The sequence below is a fragment of the Brienomyrus brachyistius genome, chromosome 14, assembly GCF_023856365.1.
Source record: "Brienomyrus brachyistius isolate T26 chromosome 14, BBRACH_0.4, whole genome shotgun sequence".
Lineage (NCBI taxonomy): Eukaryota > Metazoa > Chordata > Actinopteri > Osteoglossiformes > Mormyridae > Brienomyrus > Brienomyrus brachyistius.
In genome coordinates this window covers 16851747-16874129 of record NC_064546.1, presented here as the reverse complement: position 1 = coordinate 16874129, position 22383 = coordinate 16851747, and the positions used below count along the sequence as shown (strand labels likewise).

The 22383-nt window shown below is 45.7% G+C and overlaps 2 protein-coding genes across 11 annotated transcripts; both read left to right on the top strand.

The window, feature by feature from the left end:
• Positions 1 to 277: 277 nt before the first annotated feature.
• On the top strand, positions 278 to 6635 carry cdca4 (cell division cycle associated 4). Of its 9 annotated transcripts, none has more exons than XM_048973854.1 (4): positions 278 to 440; positions 3097 to 3166; positions 3940 to 4067; positions 4405 to 6635. In XM_048973854.1, the coding sequence occupies exon 4, from the start codon at positions 4412 to 4414 to the stop codon at positions 5252 to 5254; it is 843 nt and encodes a 280-aa protein (XP_048829811.1). In that variant the 5' UTR covers positions 278 to 440; positions 3097 to 3166; positions 3940 to 4067; positions 4405 to 4411; the 3' UTR covers positions 5255 to 6635. The 9 variants fall into 9 exon arrangements, with proteins under 9 accessions (XP_048829811.1, XP_048829810.1, XP_048829809.1 ...); XM_048973853.1 differs by having other exon boundaries at positions 3901 to 4067; XM_048973852.1 differs by having other exon boundaries at positions 3898 to 4067.
• Positions 6636 to 6765: 130 nt separating this feature from the next.
• Positions 6766 to 22076, top strand: si:dkey-177p2.6 (uncharacterized protein LOC568712 homolog). 2 transcript variants are annotated; one of them, XM_048973855.1, is made up of 2 exons: positions 6766 to 8095; positions 18281 to 22076. In XM_048973855.1, exons 1-2 carry the CDS (start codon positions 7995 to 7997, stop codon positions 19017 to 19019), a joined length of 840 nt encoding a protein of 279 aa, XP_048829812.1. In that variant the 5' UTR covers positions 6766 to 7994; the 3' UTR covers positions 19020 to 22076. The 2 variants fall into 2 exon arrangements, with proteins under 2 accessions (XP_048829812.1, XP_048829813.1); XM_048973856.1 differs by lacking the exon at positions 6766 to 8095 and adding an exon at positions 12374 to 14758.
• The last annotated feature ends 307 nt before the right edge of the window (positions 22077 to 22383 follow it).

The following is a 22383-nucleotide window of genomic DNA, read 5'->3' as shown; positions in this document are numbered from 1 at the left end:
AAACTAGATTATTGTGACTCGTCAGGAAGCTCTCTTCGTTTTTTGTCGGAGCAATAGTGAGAACAGGTAACTAGTGTTTTTTAATATTTGGCTTAAAGTAGGACGCATTAGTAAAAAAAAAAAATGCAGCGCACACAGAGCTTCATTGTGCGCCGGCGTCTGAGACCCTCGCCGGAATCTCTCGCTTCTTGTGTGTGCGCCTTTTGTTCGTGGGCTCCCAGTTCGGGCGGCCGTCTGTCGATCAAAGCGCTTCGTGTCCGCCCACTTCACCCTTCCCTCTGCCGCAGCTGGGCTCTAGGCAGCCGCGCTCGCCCTGAATCAGTGTCGGAGCAGCCGAGAGTGAGGGAGCACTGTGCCTTTAATTGCCGCTACTCAGCCAGCTATTCGGTTACTAACCAAGAGCGTATGAGCACCACAGTTAAAGATTAAGGTACTGAAAGGTAGGTAAGAAAACACGGACGCCTTTATCTGGGATTCCTTAGTAGAGTAAAGGGGTATTTTTTGTAAGCTAAGCGCATTGATGAACTACTGGGTACGGATGAGTCAGTGGGCGCTATGCTAGGCTAGCTCCAGTGTTTCATGCGGAAGTATTCGGGTAGATCGCAAGACGGTGATAAAAGGGGTGAGCGGGATTCTTCGATATATACTGAAATAACCGCCTGCGCGTATTTATCGGGCAACTGGGAAGCACTGATTTATTCAGCCATCTTTCGGTGGCGTGTGACGTTTAAAAGTAACTGGACGAGAAGGAGTTAGCAAACTCAAAATGGCTCCCCTCTCCTTGTTGTCGATTCCGCTCGGTTTTTTTCCCCCCCCTGCGTTAGCGGAGGAGACAAAGCGCGGGGCGCACACTCTGGCCGAGAGAGTGAGCTTTAGCTCGAGCAGTAGAGGTGGATAAAAGGCTAATTTAAACTAACGCACTGTTAAATGTCGTCATTTGTGTGTGGTTTGTATGTTTCTCCACTCAAAGGTTCTTAACCGGTAGGGGATTGCCAGCGGCGTCAGCTCGAAGGGGGAGGGTGAGCGGGAGCCTGGGTGGAGCTCGGCTCGGCGCTGGGGAGGGACGGAGGAGCGCCGAATCGGCACGGTTCGGACGAGGCGCGTGGCACGCGTTTTAAAGCGGCGTCGAGTTAATGTGCTCGCGGGGGGCTGGCACGGCGCGAGGTGGGAAATTCAAAATGCCAGCTGGAGCGCCGGCGGACGGACGTCGTGCTCACCTGCGGCCGAGTGACGCGGCTCGTTCCAGGTGTAACGAGCTCTGCGCCCGATAGAGGGCGGCCACGGGGCCGCGTCCGGAGCTCGCCAGCCTCCCGCAGCACGTAACGCCGTTGTATTTTACTGCAGATTCAGAGCTGCGCCAGTTTTTGAGGGCAATCAAATTCACTTCTCATGGCTACTGACAAACCTGTACACATTTTTACCGATTTTGTGGGGGACGTATGCGTCCTTCAAACTGATCACAAATCTGGCTGGATTTGTCTATAATTACAATGACAATGCAAAATGTACGGCGTGCATATGCGCCTGCCCAGTATTCATCCAGGAATTACGTCGGTGAAATTTGTAAGAAATGAAATTACACATTTTGTAAATATAAATATAAATATGGTACACTAATTGCTGATGTACTGTAACTGCGTTGTATTAGATGCCTGTACTTGAAATGACTGCTGTTTCTTAATCCATTTTTGCTGCCAGGTTTTAACCTGTATGACCTACTTTATTCTTACATTTTGAATTTTGTCAGGAAAATGGTCCCTTTCTAGGTTCGCTGTCGACATACCCTACTTTGGAGGCCGACTATACTTCGATGGGCAAAATTTTCCCTCGTGTTTTAAAATAAATAGTAATTCTCCCATTTCTTCTTGTTTTCAGAAGTTACATAACGTAGAATGAGCAGACCGTAGTTTTAGCCTCACTTCTGTTCCACATAACCCGGATGAATGTTTGTTGTTTTCATATTGTGGAAAAATTTTGTTTTTTAACGTAAATTTTCTTTTTTCTAAATACATGATTTTGACAGGTTTCTTTCTAAATGCAGTGCACAAAAGGCAAAATGTTTTATTTCTTTTTGCCATTTTATTCCTGCAGTACTGATTAATAGGATTTAATACCCCTCCTGACCAGCCAGTTAGTCTCTGTGTCTGTAGTGCATTGATCTGCCCATCATTTTATAAGAAAACTGCTTGTATGTTTTAGATCAAATCAATTGACTGCTTTTTCTGTTGCAGAGGTATGGCAAAGGGACAGTTCTTGTATGTTTTCTGTATTGGTGCAGGGTTGTCATGGAAAGCGTAGCAGATTTTTTTTTTCATTCTCAGGCTGCTTGTGACTAATGTGCTTTTGATTTCAGTAAGGAACCCAGAAATTCCCTTTTTTTTTTTGCATATTACCGCAGTCAACCCTTTGCAGTACACACCTTTACAGACCTCGTAATGTAGGACGTTTACACTGTAGGCTGTAAACCTGACCACACCCACCCTACCGATGTAGTATTCCAGCTTATATTGTGCTCTGTTGCTACTGAGATGTTGGGCTCAGGTAGGACAAACTCCCTTGCTTTCAGTGATTGTGACGTGCTGTGTTACCTCCACAATACCTTGGCTGCAGTTTCAGGTTGTTATTCCCAGGTCATTAAATAGCCGTATGTATGTCTTTTTAAAAATCGAAGCTTTTAACATTAGGTTTCATCTTCTAATTTGCTTGTTTCTGCCTGCAACTAAAGTTTGATTGGTTTTGCAGAACACCGCCAGGTTTAAGTCTTTTGAAAGACTGTGAAATGTGAAATGACATACTCACTTGCATCCGACTTGGTCTGTTTTTAGGTGCTCAACCACCCTCCAATCTGAGATTGTTGTAGTTCCTCGGCGATTCATCCAGTGATTGCCGAGTAGTCGTGCTCTCCAGATGCCACCCACTGCCCCGCCCCCCTCCTTAGACACCCCAATGTCATTTCCGCAGGCGCCGAGTTCCTATTGGTCGTGTTGTGCGTCATTTCCACAGGCACAAAGTACCAGTTGGTTGTAATGTGCGTTGACGTGCTGGTTATTGTCATGTGTTCTCTCTGCCCCCCCGCTGCATGTTTGCTACTTTTAGGCTGCAGCAGCCCTGGTTGGCTGGTCCCTTGACTGGAGGCAAGTGGCCAACACTCGGTTCAATACTAGATGTATGTACAGTACTGTTCACTGTCGCTGCAGTGTGTTTACCATTTTGATTTGAATGAATGTTAGTGAAGCATGGGCTTTTTAAATGCTTGTGTCTAACATAACGAGTACTGTTAGTTTTGTACATTTGGGATTAAAGATGGGGCCAATCAACTCAGTCATCAAAAGAGATCTATTACATTAAATTTTCTAGTATTATGATTTTGTGCACTCATATCAATTTCAAACATGCTTTCTCTGCCTGATTTTATTTCAAACTTACAATACACAATTTTGACCTACAATTAAAGATGAAATCATTTAAAAAAAATTAAATATGTTAATAAAGTAGGATTTTGCCAAATTGTGAATGATTGTTCTAATTCATTTTGCAAGTTGATTTATTTTACTGAAAGGTGAAATACTTGTGCTGAAAATGCATGCTTACAGTATACTTTGGGTACTTTGTAGGCCTCATGCTAAATGAACTATTTAAAGTAACCTTCAGAAAACAAATGTCAATTTATTTGGCAAAGTCACACGACCTGTTTGTTTTTTGTAACTTTGGTCCTCGCCTGTGACCGTTGTTGGTTTTAGCTCCCCAGTATTAATTGTTACTTGAGTCATGCATGAGTGTAACGAACTTTAACACTGGTTGGGGCGGGGGGGGGGGGGGGGGTTAAAAAGAGTGATATAAGTGTGTGAAAAAGACTTAACAGACGCATTGTGGCTAGTAACATGCTGTACTTTCCAGCAGACCGGGGGCTCTTTAGAGCTTGCTTATTCCGCCCACCAGGAACCTTACTCCTGACTGGCCTAAAATGAGCAGAAAACAAAAGCGGTTTGTCTCTAGTACAAATGCACTGAAGCGCTGCGCTCAGGAGGGGACGGCTATGTTATTGCCTGTACTTCTCGACAGGAAAGGTATAGCACTGCTACTTTGAGACAGTAAATACATGTTTCGTTATTTTCTACTTCCAGTACTCTTTTCTTTTGTAATTTTACATTCAAATATAGGCATGTAGTGTTTAGTTCTCCCCCCCCCCCCCCCCCGTAGCTCTCTTGAAAAATAAATCATTACATAAGTAATGCATATTTTGTAGTAAAGTTTATACTTTTGTTACATAGGTAAATGGGAGGTGCAGATAGGTAGTGATATTGTTGTGTGCTGTTTGTATTGAAGTATAAGTGTAAATGTCGAATGAAATAGTGAGGAATGCGCGAACATACACTGACGCATCCTTTCCGCTTCCCCTCACAGTGCAGGCATGTTTCCCAAAGGCACAAAGCGCAAGTTTTGCGACGTGGCGGACGAGGCTGCAGGCGGGCAGGGGGCAGGTGTCAGGGCGGCGTCGTCCTACACGATGCAGCGGCAGTCGCTGTTGGACATGTCTCTGATCAAGCTGCAGTTGTGCCACATGCTGGTCGAGCCCAATCTGTGCCGCTCTGTGCTCATCGCTAACACCGTGCGTCAGATTCAAGAGGAGATGACACAGGACGGGACCTGGCAGGCGATGGCTGAGGCCTTCCACTCTGGCCAGGCCCCTTCGGATCGCCTGGAGGCCACGGAGGTCCTGTGCCGGCCGCCCACACGGAGTCAAGACGAAGAACCCAAAAGCTTCTCTGTCATTGGCTATGAGGGCTGCCACTCAGAGGAGGTGGTGGTGGATGATGATGCCGCGTGTACCTACATGCCAGGTAGCCTGGCCGCGGGGCCCTGCTGGGATGAAGATGACTTGAAGGATGCTACGGATCATGACGAAGACGACGAGGACGAAGAAAAGGGTGATGGTGAGACAGGATTGGGAGGAGACGATGTCGGGCATTTGGGAGAAGACTCCAAGACCACAGAACAGGTCTTTGGTACATTTGAGATCAAGAATCCAGTCTCCATTCCGGACCCTGCGCTGGAGGAGCTGTTCTCGGACGTTGATGCCTCGTACTACGACTTGGACACCATGCTAACGGGCATGCAAAGCGCACCCAAGATGGGTCCCTATGACCTTCTGGAGAGCCTGTCTCATGGGTCTGCCTCCATCACCTCCAACTCCAGCTGTCGGCCTGATCTCAACGAGCTGGACCACATCATGGAGATCATTGTGGGGTCATAAATGAGACACTCACAAGGACTCAACCCCCGATCCCCAATTTCTGCGGGCGTGTGTGTGCGTGTATGAGAGAGAGTGTGTGTGTGTGTGTGTGTGTGTGTGTGTGTGTGAGCATACGTGCTCACACCTGCTTATATGGAAGGTGTTGAATCAGGCACTCTTTCGACAAGGTGTGATTGCTACTCGGGAGTGAGATTTAACATGCTGACCATTGTGATTTGATTTGCATACTTTCTGTATGTTTCCTTTTATATGTGTGCTTTGTTTTGTTTAATTTATTTTGACATTTAAATTTTTAAATGATGTCATTACACTACATAAATTGTGAACAGAACAAGTTATAACAGAACTTCTAAAGCAACACATATTTTCCTAAAAAAAGGAAGAAAATGTTCAAATATATACATATGTATATAACTATATATATATATTTTTACAGAACATACAGCTTGGGAAATATAACAGTACTTTTTATTATTATTTTAAATTTTGACCAGAGATATTTCAAGTAAATTAAGTATTCTATAGCGTGGGCAGATGAACTCAATGTCTTCCTGTGGTTTGATCATCCTGGTGCTGATGGAGGAGGTGAAATTTACTGCAAAATTTCAGAATGGGAACTAATGGACACGTTAGTGGCTGTGTGCTTTGGCAGAAATCACACACTTGTATCAGTATGACAGGCTCCAGCTTGTTTTTACTATTAGAAGCCATAGTTTCTTATATTTGTATTGTTACAAATGAAGAATTATGGGTCCGACCCAGTTAAGTTATTACCTTTTTAATTTATTTTATTTTATTTATTGAATACAAGCATGTCTTGGGGGATGTGAGTTCAGTATAAGTCCAGGTGGAATTGGCTTTTCAGATAATGTGCTTTTTTTTCTTTTTTCTTTTTTTTTTTTTTACTACAAATACCTACCATTCCTTGAGTCCTCAGGGGAGGACAGGTTTTCCCATTTGCTATGCAGTTAGCGTAACAAAATATTGAGCAGTATTCATTTATATAAATCTAAAAGAAGGCTATTTTATTTATTTGTATATTCAATTTAACGTTTTTTTTCCATTTCAAAATGACCGATTACAAAAATGGTATTTCTTATTTTTTAAAGTGGTCTAGGAAAATGTTACGATTTATTCCTCTTCACGGCTAACATTACTCAGGCAAAAGTATTGTGTAAAATTAGACAGTATTATGAAAGTTACCACCGTACGCTCCTTTTGAATTGATGTCAAAGCAGTATAGTTACACTGCAAATGAATCCAGAATTTAAATCTATTTTGACATTTATTACCTGGACTAGGGTAGATTATATGCATTTTATATAAATACATTGTAGCATTTTTGTAAATATTTTTAATAAAAGGTACAAAATTTCCGATACCTGCTGTTGTGAGGTGCGTTTTTCCATTGCGACGAAGTTACCAATTTTCATTTAGTTTATTTCCACTGCTGTTTTACAAGCGTAACCAAAGTGTATCAGGCACTTTTGGCAGCTATGTGTGCGCTTCAGACACCGTTTCCCGGGTTAGACCATGGATATATTTAATATTACTGCGACTTCGAGATAAATCGTAAGAGCCGACAATAATTCCTCTGTTAAGCAGGCGCCCCTTTATGCAGCTGGACAGTTAATAAAGACGCCAGCTTAGGGAACATGTATGCTTAAGGTAAGTGTAATCTAATTTCTAAAACTATGACTTTTTCGACCAAGATAAATATTTTTCAGAACGATTCTTGAACTACAAGAGAAGTTTCTTACGCGTAGTTATATAACTGAATTTAACAAACAGTATGTTTTAAAATCGTACATCGGACGTACTGGTCGAGGCAAACATAATCAGTAGAGTTCAAATGATGAAAATAACCTCCCTTAGTGTGTATGACAAAAGTGCAAGGGAACACCGCACAACCGTGGTGTAGGGATCTACGTGCGCGAATGCTCGCGCTTGCGTGTTTCGAGGGTGGAGCGATTAGGCAATCAGTCATGCGCAGAACAATCCGAAATTACCCATTACAAATGGACGCCAGTCCGCTTCCATAGCAACGGTATAGTTCTTGTTTGTGAATGCGTATCAGCCAACTTTAAGCAAAGAACGAAATACATTGTGCGTGAATCGAAAGTTATGCGGTTTAGGTATAACTGTATAGAACTTTTGGCCCCAGCGTGAATGACGTTTGGGACATTGTTTTCCAAAGTGCACATGAAGGTGCATATACAGTAAACAGCAGACAGCGTTGATCCATCTCTCAGCCAATCATAAATGTCAGACCGCAGTTTAAATGGTCACGTTTTCTTCTGGGCTTTTGAGACCAATGGGAAAAATCTTGAAGGAAACGAAATAAAAAGTGAGCACCAATGAGACCGGGTTACTGGGCGGGACATACAGCTTTATTGTCCAATCACAGGTTTCCCATCTGACGGCCGTCAATCAGCCGAATGTCTTTCCCCAGATTCTGCAGTGTCGCCGTCGGAGTTGTTGCCGAGTCGAGTTCTCTTGATGTGAATGAGTTGTGTCGAAAATGTTTAACGCGGACTTTAGCCTAGTGTGTATTGTATAGATCTGAACATTAAAAGTAATCTTCCGCGAGTTTTATATGATACAAAACAAGATGTAGAATGAAAATGTAGAATAAAACGTTGTTGGTTTTATTGTTTCAAATTAATTTTGTAATGTTTCGTTATTATGTAATACATGGAATAAAGCTATGGGGTAAAGAGTTTTTTCCTGAAATGCATCGATGAGAAGAAAAAGCGGAATTCAAACCAGTATGTGCCGTCTGAATACCGACCCAAGCGGAAAGGAAGTTGATCAACCAAGAGATGTCCTTTCTTCGCCAAGGTACCGTGCATTCAATTTAGTGTTTTTATTTCTGATGTTTATGGATGCTTTGAAATGTACTATGCGATGTGTTGTCGCGGTATTCCCCTTTTAAAATTAATATACAAATCAAAAAATGTGTCCGAAGTACCTCGCTGGACGCATCGTTTGCGTTTAGAGGAAACGGCGCCGTGAAACGAGCAAGACCGAAACGTCGCTTGTTTTGTTGTTTTCGTTGACTTGATTTCATAAAATGTGAGTCATTCACTTTGGATTTTATGGTTTTCGATTCCCCCTGATTTTCGTAACTGGGGAAACGTCGGGCTGCTGTTATTGTGTTTTTTAGACGTTTATGTTTTGTAAGTGTTATTTTTTGCGATTGATCGATAAATTACAGCTGGTATATCGGAAAACGCGTTAAAAAGTCACCTCATGACAAGTGCGTGAGCAACGACGCGGCCGGGAGAGTGTGGAGCTGCTGCCCTCCTCAACGCGACGTGTGACTGACGAACAGCCCGCAACCGAAGGGATAAACAGACGGGACACAGTCTGCTTGGGAGGGGGGCACTCGGCGTCCCTCCGTCCGGGGCGGTGGGCGTAGAAACCCCGCGCTGTCCCACCATCATCCTGCCTCGTTTGCACAGCAGTTCAAAGTCCTGCACATGTTCACTGCCGATCTTTCCGTGCCGGGTCCTCCCTGCCTTAAAATGATAGGAATCGTCGGAATGGTTTATCTATCGGGGTGGCACTGTGCTGCTTTAGGGTGTGACTGGTTTTACTCGTTAATAATAGTATCGTCGCGTGTTAAGTCATGTAGTGTTAAATCCAAGCCTTGTCGTCTGTTCAGAAATTATAAAATGTAGGAAAAATAAACTGCCTTTGAGTACTTTCTTTACTTTAAAAGCTAAGAACCTTTTGTTAGAAGTGTTTGTAGGAGTTATGTATTGCCCGAGAGTGGAACTATTTGTGAAATTAATAAGGAGAGGGTTTAGATCTACCAAAACCAGCAAAGCAATGACACAACAGTTGTCAGTGAATTAGGACATTACTTGATACAACGGGGCATCTTGGGACTGAGCAGGCAACCTTCAGGTGACATGCTGTCTTCCATACTCATGAAACCCCCATGTCCTCCTTGATGAATGTCTCGCTCGGTGCATTGTGGGGTATATCTGCCTGGCCTTGCAGAAAGGCACTTTTACTCCAGGTTACACACACACTTGTAAGTACCTGGCCATGCATGGGCTGAAAGACGGGCTTTAGTTTGGACAGTGCCCTCTGGTGCTCCTCAGTTGTTTCCAGTGGTGGAAAAGTACTGCATTTTTCATACTTAAGGAGAAGTAGGTCTACACCTCCAACCATCCATTTTCTGTAACCGCTTGTCCTGTTCAGAGTTGCAGGAGGTCTGGAGCCAATCCCAGAGGCAACAGGCAGAAGGCAGGGAGCAACCCAGGATGGGGTGCCAACCCATTGCAGGGCACACTCGCATACCATTAGGCCTACCAATACTACAGCAAAATATTATTATATATAATATTTAATGTATAATAATAAAAAAGATGATGATAATAACATAAATATTTTTCTCAAGAATCCTGAGAGAAAATCGATCTTGATTTTTAGTGAAACAGTTGTGATTCATATTTTACCTATAATCGTGCCGCCCTACACATACGCTGCCTTTCGTAGTATTTAATTTTATTTTTTGGTTTTGTAATAGTGATGGTCATACAGAATGTATCTGAAGAAATCATTATGTGGCTCAGAAATATGGCAGAGTAGCAACGACTTCTCAAGTAAAGTACAGATTATGGAAAAAAAATGCCGCTTAGGTACAGTGACAAAGTATTTGTACTTAGCTACTTAACACCTCTGGTTGTTTCTCACCGCTGGGTTGGACGCCCCTGCAGTGCTAGTCTGTTGAAAAGTATTGGGACACTTTGAAGGTCTGCCATTCAGGATCTGTTCTTGATCCTTGCGCAGTGACTATGTTCGTTGTGTGTAGGCATAGCATAAACAGGCAGGAGCTGCCTGACAGGACCCCGTCACACATGTGCTAGTACAAGCCTAGACCTTGACAACTGATGATCCTTTATATGTGGTGGGATACAGACGCTCGCTGGGTTACGATGGTCCATGTTACGATATTTCCACTTTACGATGAGTAAATATTTTTCACTTTCAGTACATTATTCAATATATTGCACAAGACACCATTTCTTAATATAAATTAAGCTTTGTGTTAATCATTTGACTGTAGGCTAATGTAAGTTTAAGGCTAGGCTATGATGTTTGGTTAGGTGTATAAAATGCATTTTCAACTTATGATATTTTCGCCTTAAGATGGATTTATCGGAACGTCATCCCATCTTAACCCAGGGAGAGGCTGCACTTGCATGTATCCCAACTCCTGTAATGGAATAGTTACTACATTTAATCTGCCGTTTAGCCCTTTTGACTGGTTTTAGTAGAAATGTCTTGTTATAACTTTTTCAGCATATGGACCTCAGCTGTAATGTCAAATCAGACACTGTATAAAACTGTATGAAATGGAAAAATAGATTTTGTGAGGCACCAATATGCCATCCACATATGCTTTAATCTGTTTCAGCCAGAGGATGAAAAGGAAGTAATTTTTTTTTTATGGCTGTTTTCCTCCCAAAAGCAGGACAAGCCGTTAGTGGTTTAATTTGATGCATTAGTGTCTGATAGGTGGATTGGCATCATGTGATGCAGAGCGGGCAATGGCAGTGCTCCTATGCTCCTATGTATTTCCTGGAGTTGGGGTCCGTTCACTGGGAAAATGGGGATAGCTATGGAGCCCTCAGTGATGTCATTGGGAGCCTTTGGCAGTCGGCTCGACATAGGAAGAGTGTCCGCTGCCCTGCTTCCTGGAGTGAGGGGAGGGGGTGGGCTGCGTGGGGGTGGATGGCTGGAATGGCGGCTGAGTAGGAGAGAGAAGTCGGCAACAAATCGGTGGGGGGGGCTCAGGAAGAAAGGAAAGAATGTGAAACCTAGGCAAGTAAGAGAAGAGAAATCAGCAGGAGGCTGAAGATTGGGAGGGGGCAAGGGCACCCCTCTGTGGGTGATACGTGAGGCATCAGACATGGTCCCCAACTGGCTGTGTGGGAGGGGCCCATTTTTTCCCCCAGTTTAGGGACAGAGAGAAGAAGCTTTTCTGGTCTCAGTGTGTGAGTTGTCCAGAAAGGTTGCTGCGTTTCCCAAGATGCTGGTTCCAAGGTTCACTAAATGCCTTCCAGTCATACGGTTTTTTTTTTTGTTACAAAAACCAAAAGAACAAAACAATTCACTTACTTATATTATTTCACCTACACTCTTATAAAGGTCAATACAGGAAATAGTGCAGAAAATGCTGGAAATATTATATTATGGTAAACAAGAACATGGAGGCTTTGTGGCTGGAGAGGATTCGGTGAATCTTTATCTTTTAGAGGGGCTGCGATCCGTCCTGCCTGTAAAACCGGCATAAAGATATGTATGATTAAACAGCCTAGGTGACATGGAGGACAGGAGGGGGCAGGAGGGGGACGGTGACCGGGTCTGAGAACCCAGAGGTACATGAACTGGAAATGAACAGGCACTGTACATTAATCTCTGAAACAGCCCCATTATCTGTACCATAGGGTGCTGTAGCCCTTTTAAAATAACACCTTAAGAAGTCGTCTTCGGAATTAAACGATAAATCCCAGAGTCAATGGCTCTCAATGAAGCAGTTGCTCTGTGCAGATAGGTGTGTGCCCTGCACCTGGAGGACTGTGTGGGTTGTATCTTTGATCAACTGATGCTGTTCAGTTGCACAGTATCGCTGCGGCTGTGGATCCGGCTTCTTCATCCCGGTCGTCTCGGGCTAGGCTGAGAAGAGGCATGCCGCCCAGGGCTCCCTGGGTCTGATGGGGTGGCTGACTTGTTGCACAGCAGTGACTCAGTCGTTTGGAGCCCTGAGCTTACACACACACACACATACACACACATGCAGTCTTGCGTGTGGCTCTTGTGAGCTGCAGGCCACCGGATGATGACAGCGCGATCCTTATAAAGGCGTCCGGCCAGCCTGGCTGCTCGCTCAGCGACTGTTTGACAGAGGCTCCTCCCACTTCTCTACTTAACCCCCCCCCCCCCCCCCCCCCCCCCGCCACTCCCTCCCCATTCTTTCTCTCTCACACACTGAGAGACTCTGCCCCTCAGGGCCCATTTCCGTCCTGCTCTGCCGCCACTGGGCCTCAAGGGACGAGGCAGGTGGGGGCGGGGAGGGGAGGGGAGGGGAGGAGTGTGGGACAACTGGTTCTTAAGCAGGGCATGTGATCCTGTTGTTGGTCTCTGTTGCTTCACCGCAGAAGCGAAATAGAATGCGAGAGGCACACTGGATGTTTGTAAAACTGCCGTTTTATTTTCTGACCAAAGAAATCAATATGAGGCTTAAAAAAAGATCTGTTAGTAAATGGAAATAAAGTGGTATGAGAGAGGAGCAGATGACTGTCCTTTAAAAAACGTGCCCTGTTTGTGAGTGAGAGGTATAACTTGTCTGCCTTCGTACATTTGCTTCTTTATATTTGCTTTTGGGATTTTAGCTATAAGATATAGTACATAATAAAAATGGAACTGGGCACTTTCCGAGTGATTCTAAAGAAGCCAACGATAAATCTGAATGTCGAAGTAAAGGGAATGTCGTGTGACCCCCCCCCCCCCTCTGCAGCAGGGGACAAAGTCTCCAGAGCAGAGGGCACGGTGGGAGCTGGAGAGGGTGGTCACACGCCTGGGAAGCACCCCCAAGGCCGCGATAAGGCAGGAATGCGGGGAGGCTCACACTTCTGTCCCCTACGCCTCCTTGACCCCACGACTCTTGAGTTTGTCTTTTCAGTGAAAAGGTCGCTGTGAGGCTTCATGTGTGGGAAGTGAGATTATACAAAATATTTACTTAACGGATGTTCTAATTGGAGTGTGTAGTAATTCTGAAAAAAAAATGTGCAGTGATGCCTCTAGCATTTGTTGAATTTTTGCAAAACTGTCATATCAAATTTTAATTTCTCAAGCAGTGGGTTTATTGGTGGGCATTATCTGTTTGTATATCTGCACACATTCAGTGGTTGTGACAAAACACACTTGAAGACAACTGTAATTTGCCTTGAGGATTGAGCTCTGCCGTTTAATTGTTGCTAGTCCGTTATCTCGACCACTGCGCCACCTGCAGGCCTTCAAATAGGTTGCAGATGAAGACTTTCGCACCTGTACCAGACGTCCGGATGCATCTCCCACCAGCACCACTACTCTGTCTCGGTTGCCATGGTAAACTGGATTACAGAAAAGGTGGAGGGGGGGCAGGCCGAGTCGGGGGCACTGTCACGCAGTCTGGGCTGCGGATTGTTGGAGGTGCCGTACCCTGTGTATTCTGGGCGGTATCGTAGGTTGCTGCTGGTCGTGTCGGTGTGACTGGAGGCTGTGGCCGACGTGAGCCGGGCATGCTTATCTCCCATACCACGGGGGCTGGTACTAACGCACCCATTCCGCCTTATCTGCGCGGAGGCCGCTTTCCCGTAAAACCTCATGCATTTTGATTTGATTTAGAAGAAATTGTTGCTGCCGAGATGCAAAAGTGCGCTCAAAAGGGAGGGAAAATCCCACCTCCCTCTATAAACTAGGTGATGCATTCTCGGGGTTGTTTTAGGATTGGATTAAAAATTAGCAAGAGACTAATTTTATAGCGTTTGACTGAGTTTCAACACTGCTGTTCCATTTATAGAGCGCTGTTGCTATCGGAGACTGGAGGCTGCCGACTGCACGGCGCTGCTTCCATGATGAGGAGCATGGCAGCCGCGGCCATGTGTGTCTCACCGAGAGCCGCACTAACCGCAGAAACCTTACTAGGAACCGCTTTATGAATTAGTGACAGGCTCTCAGGAAACTACACGCATATTTCGACATTATGTATTAATACTTCCCCTTGATCGCACTATGTACAGTCTGAAATTGTGTATTTGCCAAGATTTTTTACGAGGTTACTGGTAAACGTGTTTACAGGATTGCCTTCTGTTGCACTGAAATTCAGTAACTGCGCAATAAGTAGTTGCGCCGTTAAGCCGTGTTTTTAGCGTCGGAAATAGGTTGGATGTCCCCGTCCTTTGGTCGTCAATCGTTCAGATTTCACCGAGCTGCGTGGTGTCCGAATGAAATCCCCTGCAGTTGTTCGGGTTCTTGTAGAGAAAAGGGAACCGATAAGCGTGGGCCACTAATAAATGCAGGAAGCGGCGGGCTGGACTAACAGAAAGGGCTGTTGGTGCAAATCGGCGGCACATTGGGCGCCCCGTGAGCACCGGAGGCCGAGAGCGGGAGGCGGGGGTACAGGCGGCGTGTGGCTCTGGCCGGGCTCCTCCTCGCTGTACCTCCTGCACCCCCCCCCCCCCCCCCCCCCCCCCCACTCCCACTAAAACCAGCTCGGCTTACAAGGAAGCGTCAGCTGTCAGGGGTGGACTAGCGGGATGGACAAGGCACGCAGCTGCCGCGTCCGATCTCTTTAATTCGCGTAGTCTATGTCTCTAAAACGTGCGAACTGTGAGAGGTAGTTGTCTGTATGACAGTAAAGTACAGTGAGTCTCTGTCAGTGTAAAACCATGCGATGCAACTTTACGGTGAGGAGACCGAAGGAAGTGGCCACATCATATGCTGAAGGTGAGATCGGGGCTTTGGGCTGGTGCTTGAGCTTATTCATACCAAATTCACAATGGAAGTTATATCGCTGGTACTGCAAACAGAGCCAGCTGCACTATTAAAGTAACTTTTGGTCCGGCTGACGCACCTGTAGAAGAATTTAAAAATGACATGGGCTTTGCCTGTCCGACCTGAAAATCAGTTTGTCAGCGACAAGATCGTGAGGAGATCTGTATCCGTAGTACTTCTAGGGCGTTATTTTAATTTCTGAAATTCAGACATTTTAGTTTTGAAGCAGATCGCTTTATACTTTTGACAGGACAAATATAATTTAGCGAGATAGAACTATACATTGTTCAGCTGATGCCTTGTATGTATTTGGGCAGAGAGGCTACTTAAGCAGAATCAATGGGTTAATGTCATTCACAGCGTCATTCACGGGGCTCCACTCACGCGCAGCCCCGTGAATGACGCTGTTTCAGCTGGAGCGCCTCGCGCGCTCCCTGCAACTCGCTGACTAACCAGGAAGTCCCGACTGACCCGTTGTACGTTACCAAACTTATCCCGTCTTTCTCTGAAATAATTCCTGCTCTTCATTCTTCGCTACATAAACAACCCCCTCGAGTAAGAACAACGCTGTCCAAACTGGCAAAAAAAGATCCATTCACTAGAAGATGGTGACTCTTTTGGTGTTATGACTGTATTTCTTTGGATATGTCAGGGAGTGTATTTAGTATAGAAGGCCCTAACTTGTGACAGTGTATTAAAATGTGCATGTGACGCATATTTGATGGTTAAGGAATGCCTTTGGCCCGAGTCCATTGCTCATTGGTGCGTGGTCTCTGTGGTGTGTTCCTGTATAGCATGAGTCATGTAACATTTGTTCTCTTGCACTCATGTCCTCTGTAGTGTTAATTGTGAATAGCTGCGATAGTATGGTAAGCTTCTTCTAAAACTGGGTTGTCAATGACCTGAAGATGTTTGTGTGTATTTAAATGTATTAAACAGCACTGCCCCCAAAGCCCAGTCTGAGCCTGTGTCCACATTCGAGGTCCCCTCCTTATTCCAGGCAATCGCAGCTCTGTGTAGGGGGGTAGGGGGGGGGGGTCACTGCTGGGGTTCACTGGCCACTGCAGTCATAGCCCTGCCTTGGCTTTTGGCAAGCTGTCTCTGCACAAGCCACATGACGACTGGAAGGTGGATGGGGGGGTCTGCTGCACTTGCTGAAGCTCCACTCCGGCTCAGAGTGGCTCGGTAAATGTGCTCGTCATTGTGGAGCCGTTGACTGTAGCCTGTTCGGAATACTGCGCCGCCTTCTATTCATGCTGGCTGTCTTCTCTCCGGCCCCTCGTATGCTCATGGCTCCTTAGGAGAGTGTCAGGCGTTACTCACAGGAAGGACGGTTCTCTGCAAAATGGCACGATTTCAGCCCTTCTGTGCTAAGGCTGGCATCTACATCACCCAGCAGATCAAATTTCCACCTTCATTATTGGTCGCTAAGCTTTGTGGGGCTACAGTAACGCTTTAGACGATGTTGCATGTGCTGTGTAAGTCTGGCTCGGAGGGGGCCGCGTGGTTTTGATGGCCATAATGACCAGGCATGACCGCACTGTGGTGCATGTCAGCTGTGTCTGCACTGTGGTCTTCCAGGGAGGTGTCTATGGGACCGTGGACCCCTGGAAGCAGGATGTCCCACCGTGCCTCTTCCACAGCCCTGACCAAGCCCCATGCCTCCCCAGTGCCGCCCCCCTACCCCGATGCTTGCATCCCATCCTGCTTCCAGTCATCTCTGGTCTGCACGCATGCCCTGTGCTCCTTTACATAACACTGAAATCCTCTCTGGGCACTTTTCTCTGAACACACTGTCTGCCGCTCACTGTCCCTCCCTTGCCCCCCCCCCCCCCCCCCCCGTCTCTTCTTATGATGTAGGGTGTTTTTTTTTCTTTTTCTTTCCTCCTGTTTTATTCCTTCCGTCTTTGTGTGGCCCGGAAAGCAGAAAGAGATGGCAAAAGAACAGAGGAGAGCCGTGTTATTTAGACCGGAGTGTTCGGAAGAAGACAGTGACTCCTGGGGGTCCTGATTATTTTAATCCGTATTTTTTTTTCATTCCCTCATTTGTAAATGAGAAATTACCAAGGAAATGACTTAAACGGGGTAAGGATAACCGTAATTCAATGTGACGCCCTGCCAGAGTGAGAATCTCATTAAACGAGTCGGTGAATGATAGAAAATTCAAAAATGAGAAGTGGAGAAGCCATAGATGTCATTAATGTGTGAACAGAAATAATCTGAATGAGGTTATATCTGTGACATATTTTAAGTTAAAGGTGGAATATTGTCTCATCCTAGACGCTGTGGAGTAACATTTCATTGTCATTTCGCCTTATTCTGAAATATCTTCTGTTGATCTTTGTTGTGTGTATTTGTATTTATAGCATTAATTATGAAGTTGTGGTCATTAGTGTCTTAGTGGTCCCAGTTATTTTGTGGTCACTCCCATTCCACCTGGTACATGGATGAAAGTGAGACTATTGATTTTGTTTCATCAGTAGTATTGGAGGTGTTTTTGTTACTAAACCACACGATGAATCTCTTTGAAGCAGTTTCATGACAGTTCGATAGTCCCAGCAGCGGCCTCAGTAGGGGCGCGATGTCTCAGACGCACATATGTTTCCATTGGACGCTGTGTGGAGTTTCTGTTCTGTGGAATGACATTTGTGTCCCGTGTGACCCCCCCCCCCCCCAAATGATGTGTTCTTTACAATCGATTTGCAATGCAAACTGAAGTAAGTGGATTGACGTTTTTCTCCACGACCAATGCACTACAAAATAATGCAAATGGTCTCATCCATCCCTGTAACCGCTGGTCCTAATCAGGGTTGCTAGGGGTCCGGAGCCTGTCCTGGAGGGTACGGGCACAAGGCAGGGAACACCCTAGAATTGGACCCCAACCCATCGCAGCAAATGGTTTCAACCAAAGCAAAAGGCATTTCACTGTAATATTCTTGAATAAATATTAAGCAGTACAGCAGAGATTTCCACATATGGGCAAAAATGAGATGCCTCCTATAGGTTGCAGCACCCATATAATGCCACGCAGATTAGATTGATGGAAACATTGTTGCACAACCTTTTGTGGCGACCTCTTGTGGCTGGAGGACCAAATTGCTGGAGCCGACATCTAGTTTTATTTTTTATTTTTTTACCCCCATTTATGTTCTTTTCCCTCCTCCCCTTTACCTCTTTGGCATAGCCCTGTGATGCATGCAGGTAGACAGAATAATGTCCAGATTCAAGGTCTTGACTTGCTGAAGCCCCTGACAAGCTACCGCTGGGCTGAGCAAAGCGATTTAGTTTGCAATAATGAATGGCAAAACTGCAGCATGACAGGAAGTCTAATCTGATTTAAAAAACGTTGCATTCGTATAATCATCATTTATTTCCTAGGCCCTGTGTGTGGCCATCATGTGGACAAGCCGAAAGAAAAATGTTATTTACACAAATAACACGAAGCATGGTCCTTTCTCCGTCTCTCCCTTCCAGGTACATGTTGGGTCGCGGAGTGAAGCGCAAGTTGAGCGATTGTGAGATGGTTGGGGGGGCGGGGCCTGGAGTGGAGCTCCCGTACCCACAGCAGCGGCAGCTGGTGCTGGACCTCTGCCTGGACAAGCTGCAGAGGTGCCGAGCGCGGGTGGAGCCCAGCCTGCACCGCTCTGTGCTGCTGGCCAACACACTGCGCCAGATCCAGGAAGAGATGCGACGGGAGGGCGGGGACCCACCCACTGGCCCCGCCCCGATTCCTGCACACACGGCCACGCCCCTGCACACACCCGACCTGCCTCCCATCCCCAAGGACTATGCCCTGCCACCGAGAGAGCTGGGGGTCGCTGGGGACTGTTCCACAGGTGAGCCCCTGGCATGTCCTGGGTGTGAAGGACAGAGTGTCTCCTTCCCTTCCTCTGAGGAAGGCTGCACCGAGGACTTGACGATGGGTGCCAGGTCTGCAGACTCTCTCTTCGGCTCCTTTGAAATCACAAACTCCACCAGCTATCTGACGGACCTGGCCTTCGACGACATCTTTGAGGACATCGACACCTCCATGTATGACTCGTCCGACTTCTCCGTCCTGGCCTTGAGCCCGGCGCGCAGCAGTGGCACCACCTCTGGCGTGGAGGACAGCCTGAAGCCATTCCCCAGCTGCACCACGGCCAGTGCACTGCAGCTGTGTCTCACAGACCTTAACGACCTGGACCACATCATGGAGATCCTGGTGGGCTCATAACTGGCCTTCCCATCCTCTGTTCTTATTCCCCCACCCCCACCCCCCCAGTTTTTTTTTTTTGGATGGGAATGACAAAATACTTGTATAGAATGGTATATTTATATTTTTATACAGAATACTCTAAATCTATTTATATAAAATGCCACAGACATGCCTGACGTACACCTACTGTAGATGAAATGTATGTTGTGTTGGGAGAACCTGTTCTGATATGTGTACAGAATGAGCTTGAACATGCGAGGATCACACTGAGCGGAAATGCACAGAATTACTGCTGAAGGCAGTTGGACTGAACTCTGAAGATATCCACAGTATAATAGCCACAGATGCAAGAGTTCCCAAATAAACAATTATGTAACAATTATAATTATGTAATAAGGCGAGATCTTTAGCCTTTTTTGAACTAAAGTATCTATTTTTGTTAAAAAAAAAAAATACAATTTTGATATGCGTTTCTACAGCGTTTAAAATGTATTTTCATGGGTTTGAGCCGAACATGATAGACACACTCATCAGATGAGTCTCTACCTCTTCCGTATCTGGGTCCAGGCACCCAGGAACCTGCTCTCTGCACCTCTGAGTTCCAGTGCATTCAGCACTGTTTATTTGTTAGTGTTTTGTGGGTGTGTGTGTCTCAGGCAGAATGTGCGCGCAGCTAGTACACACGCAGTGGTCAGCATGGCCTCTCCGCCGGGTAAGCTGTGGCCCCACACTAAGACAACTACTCCGTTTCTATAGCAACCCTCTTCTCCCATGAAACAACAAGAAACTGCCTTTATGCAGGATAGAAGACTGGTTTCAGAGATTACCCTGAGGGGTCACACGCGGTCCGACTGGCACAGAGAGATCAATCATTTTGGCTGTTACTCTTTGTCATTTTTGTTGTCACCCCCTCACGTCTCTCCCCCCCTTCTACAGTGTCGCTGTTTTTAAGACATTTTTTCCTACGGCGCCCCCTCCTGCTCCTGGAAGGATACTGGAAGTCTGCTTCCATGTCGTGGAAAAATTTTAGCCTTAGTCTGACGGGAGGAGCAGAGCTCAGCAGCTTTCCGCTTCTGTCACAAGCTTCCAGGCTGCGTATGTTTAGCTCTGGGTTCCGTCGGAATGTATAAACCGCCCATAATGTGCGCGTTTGCCTGCAAAGTGTTTTTTTTCCCTCTCCTCCTTTTCTCATAGTTGCCAGCCCGCTCATAGATCTCCCATGGCGTTCAGCGGTAACGGACCCCTATAACAATTCCCTCCGGCTGCCAGCATGTGAGTGCGAGGGAGGGGGGAGGGAGGGAAGGGGAGCAGAACTGTGGCCCCCGTCACGTGGAACCGCTTGCTTTGGGGAGGGCCCTAGCGGACCCCTCCCACCCTACCGAGGGCCTGTTAGAACCGTTCTGACTCTTCCACCAGCCAGTCAGGTGAGGGGAGGGAGGCTTTGAGGCCCAGATAACCCCCCCCCTCCACCCTACACGGTGTCTTTTGTTAGTCTGAAAAACAAATATAGCCTGGTGGAGTTTCAGCTCGCAGAAACATTCAGGCAGAAACTCTTTCATTTTTTTAAATTCCTCCTCAAATGTTTCTCCCCGGTTGGCTGTGTTTTAATATAGGGTGTTTACTATTTTATCAGAACACGTCTCTAGGTCTAGGTGTGGTTTTTACTACATCCATAGCCTCATTGAACAAGAAGTGCATTGACAGCCCCCCCCCCACAAGTATTTGTGGCATAGCAAAAAAAAATACTGGACTTTAGGGGGTCCACTTGAGGCATGGGCAGGGAAAGGCTTGCGGCTCCCAGATGGAGGCAGTGCTCTCAGCTGGGGCAGGGCAGGGGGGGTATGACCTGTGCTGGATGAAATGCAGTCTGCTCTTTGCTGACAACCGTGGGTTACTGCAGAGGGTGTCAGAGGACAAAAATGTAAGCTTTATAAGCTTATTATGTACATAATTTTATTTATATTCTGTTTGATCCAAATAGTATTGTCATTACAAAAAAAATAATATATTGTTTTTATTTAAACCCCCCCCCAATCCATTAGTTAACCCCTGTTCCATTATGGCATTATGGCTCTTCTGTGATTATGGTATGTGAAACAGCCATTTCTCCTGGAGAAGTGCCTCATTCTGTGTAATATTCGTCTCGGTCTGTTATGTCTGAAACAAAAGATGACAACGTGACCAGAACACGCTTAACCTACAGTGTTAGGGAGTCTGTATTCTTAACATGTAAATGTGTCCATTTAGTACCTTTTAGTAATGTAGTCACTGTATTTCAATGGGCCATATTAAATCACGCCTGAAAATCAGCAGCTAACGCTCGTTTTGGGCTGCACCACTGCTAATAGTCCTTTCTTTCTGTGAGCGATTCTTGTTTATAAAGTTAGGTCACCTGCACCTTGCATTCATATTTGAATTTCCAGTAGAGCATTTAAAAAAAAAAATCAAACCTTTTAGTCAAAGTAAATAACCGTACTTTGGCATTGCGAAGAACAGTATTAACATGCAGACACTGTGTGTTCATAGCCTGAATCACCATTTTGGAGATGGTACCGGCTTGATGCTACAATCCATCAGAGAAGGCATGAATGCATAGAGATCTGCCTGAAAGAAGACGTTTGTCAGTTGGCTGAGCCTATGGTTATGTGCAATTATGCAGTGTGTCCGTACTGGGATTCGAGGGGGATCGCCGGCTGTAAAGTCCCTTTTAAAGTGCAATACAAACATGTTAAAATGCTGGATATGCCCAGCCTTACTAAGGAATACACATTATGTTCTCTTAGCTAAGACTGCACCTAGCTTGGCAAATTTTACGCTGTATTTCATAGAAGTGATATTTTGTAAAAACCCTATGATTGACAGTGGACCTTTTAACTGCGTTGCATGAATTAAGATTTTATTTATTTATCATGTTCCCTTTCATTTCATGGTTTGGCAAGTTTTGCATCGACCTCGGACTTTGTGTGTTGTGTACATAATGTAATGTACATAAAGTATTTACTTTTTCCTCACACTTATATTCTATGCAATACTATTGTAGCAGGCCAGAAGTCTAATTAAAAGAGGTGAAAGAAACTTGTGTTTGTGTTCGCTTAACTGCCTCGGTTTCCTGCCTTGCCGTATCACAATGCTAGAGCGTCTTCGTTTTAGCAAGATTTTCAGGGCCAACTTCAATAGTCAAATCCCAACATGCATCTTAAGTCTCCGGCGACTAGAATTCATTAATGTGGGTAAGACACAATGCGACAAAGGAACATGGAAGACAATAACAAAGACAATAAAAGCACATACAACCTTTCGAAAGAGGGGAAAGACGGACGAAGCTTGACACCCTCTAGTGGTAGGCACCAGCTAAAGCAAGTCCGTGTGTCCGAGGTTTTAC

What these genes read in the sequence shown, in the direction of transcription:
- si:dkey-177p2.6 (XM_048973855.1), top strand. Translation starts at nt 7,995, where the DNA reads ATGAGAAGAAAAAGCGGAATTCAAACCAGTATGTGCCGTCTGAATACC. An exon ending in GATGTCCTTTCTTCGCCAAG is followed by an intron (nt 8,096 to 18,280) that starts GTACCGTGCATT and finishes TCTCCCTTCCAG; the next exon opens with GTACATGTTGGGTCGCGGAG.
- cdca4 (XM_048973851.1), top strand. Translation starts at nt 4,412, where the DNA reads ATGTTTCCCAAAGGCACAAAGCGCAAGTTTTGCGACGTGGCGGACGAG.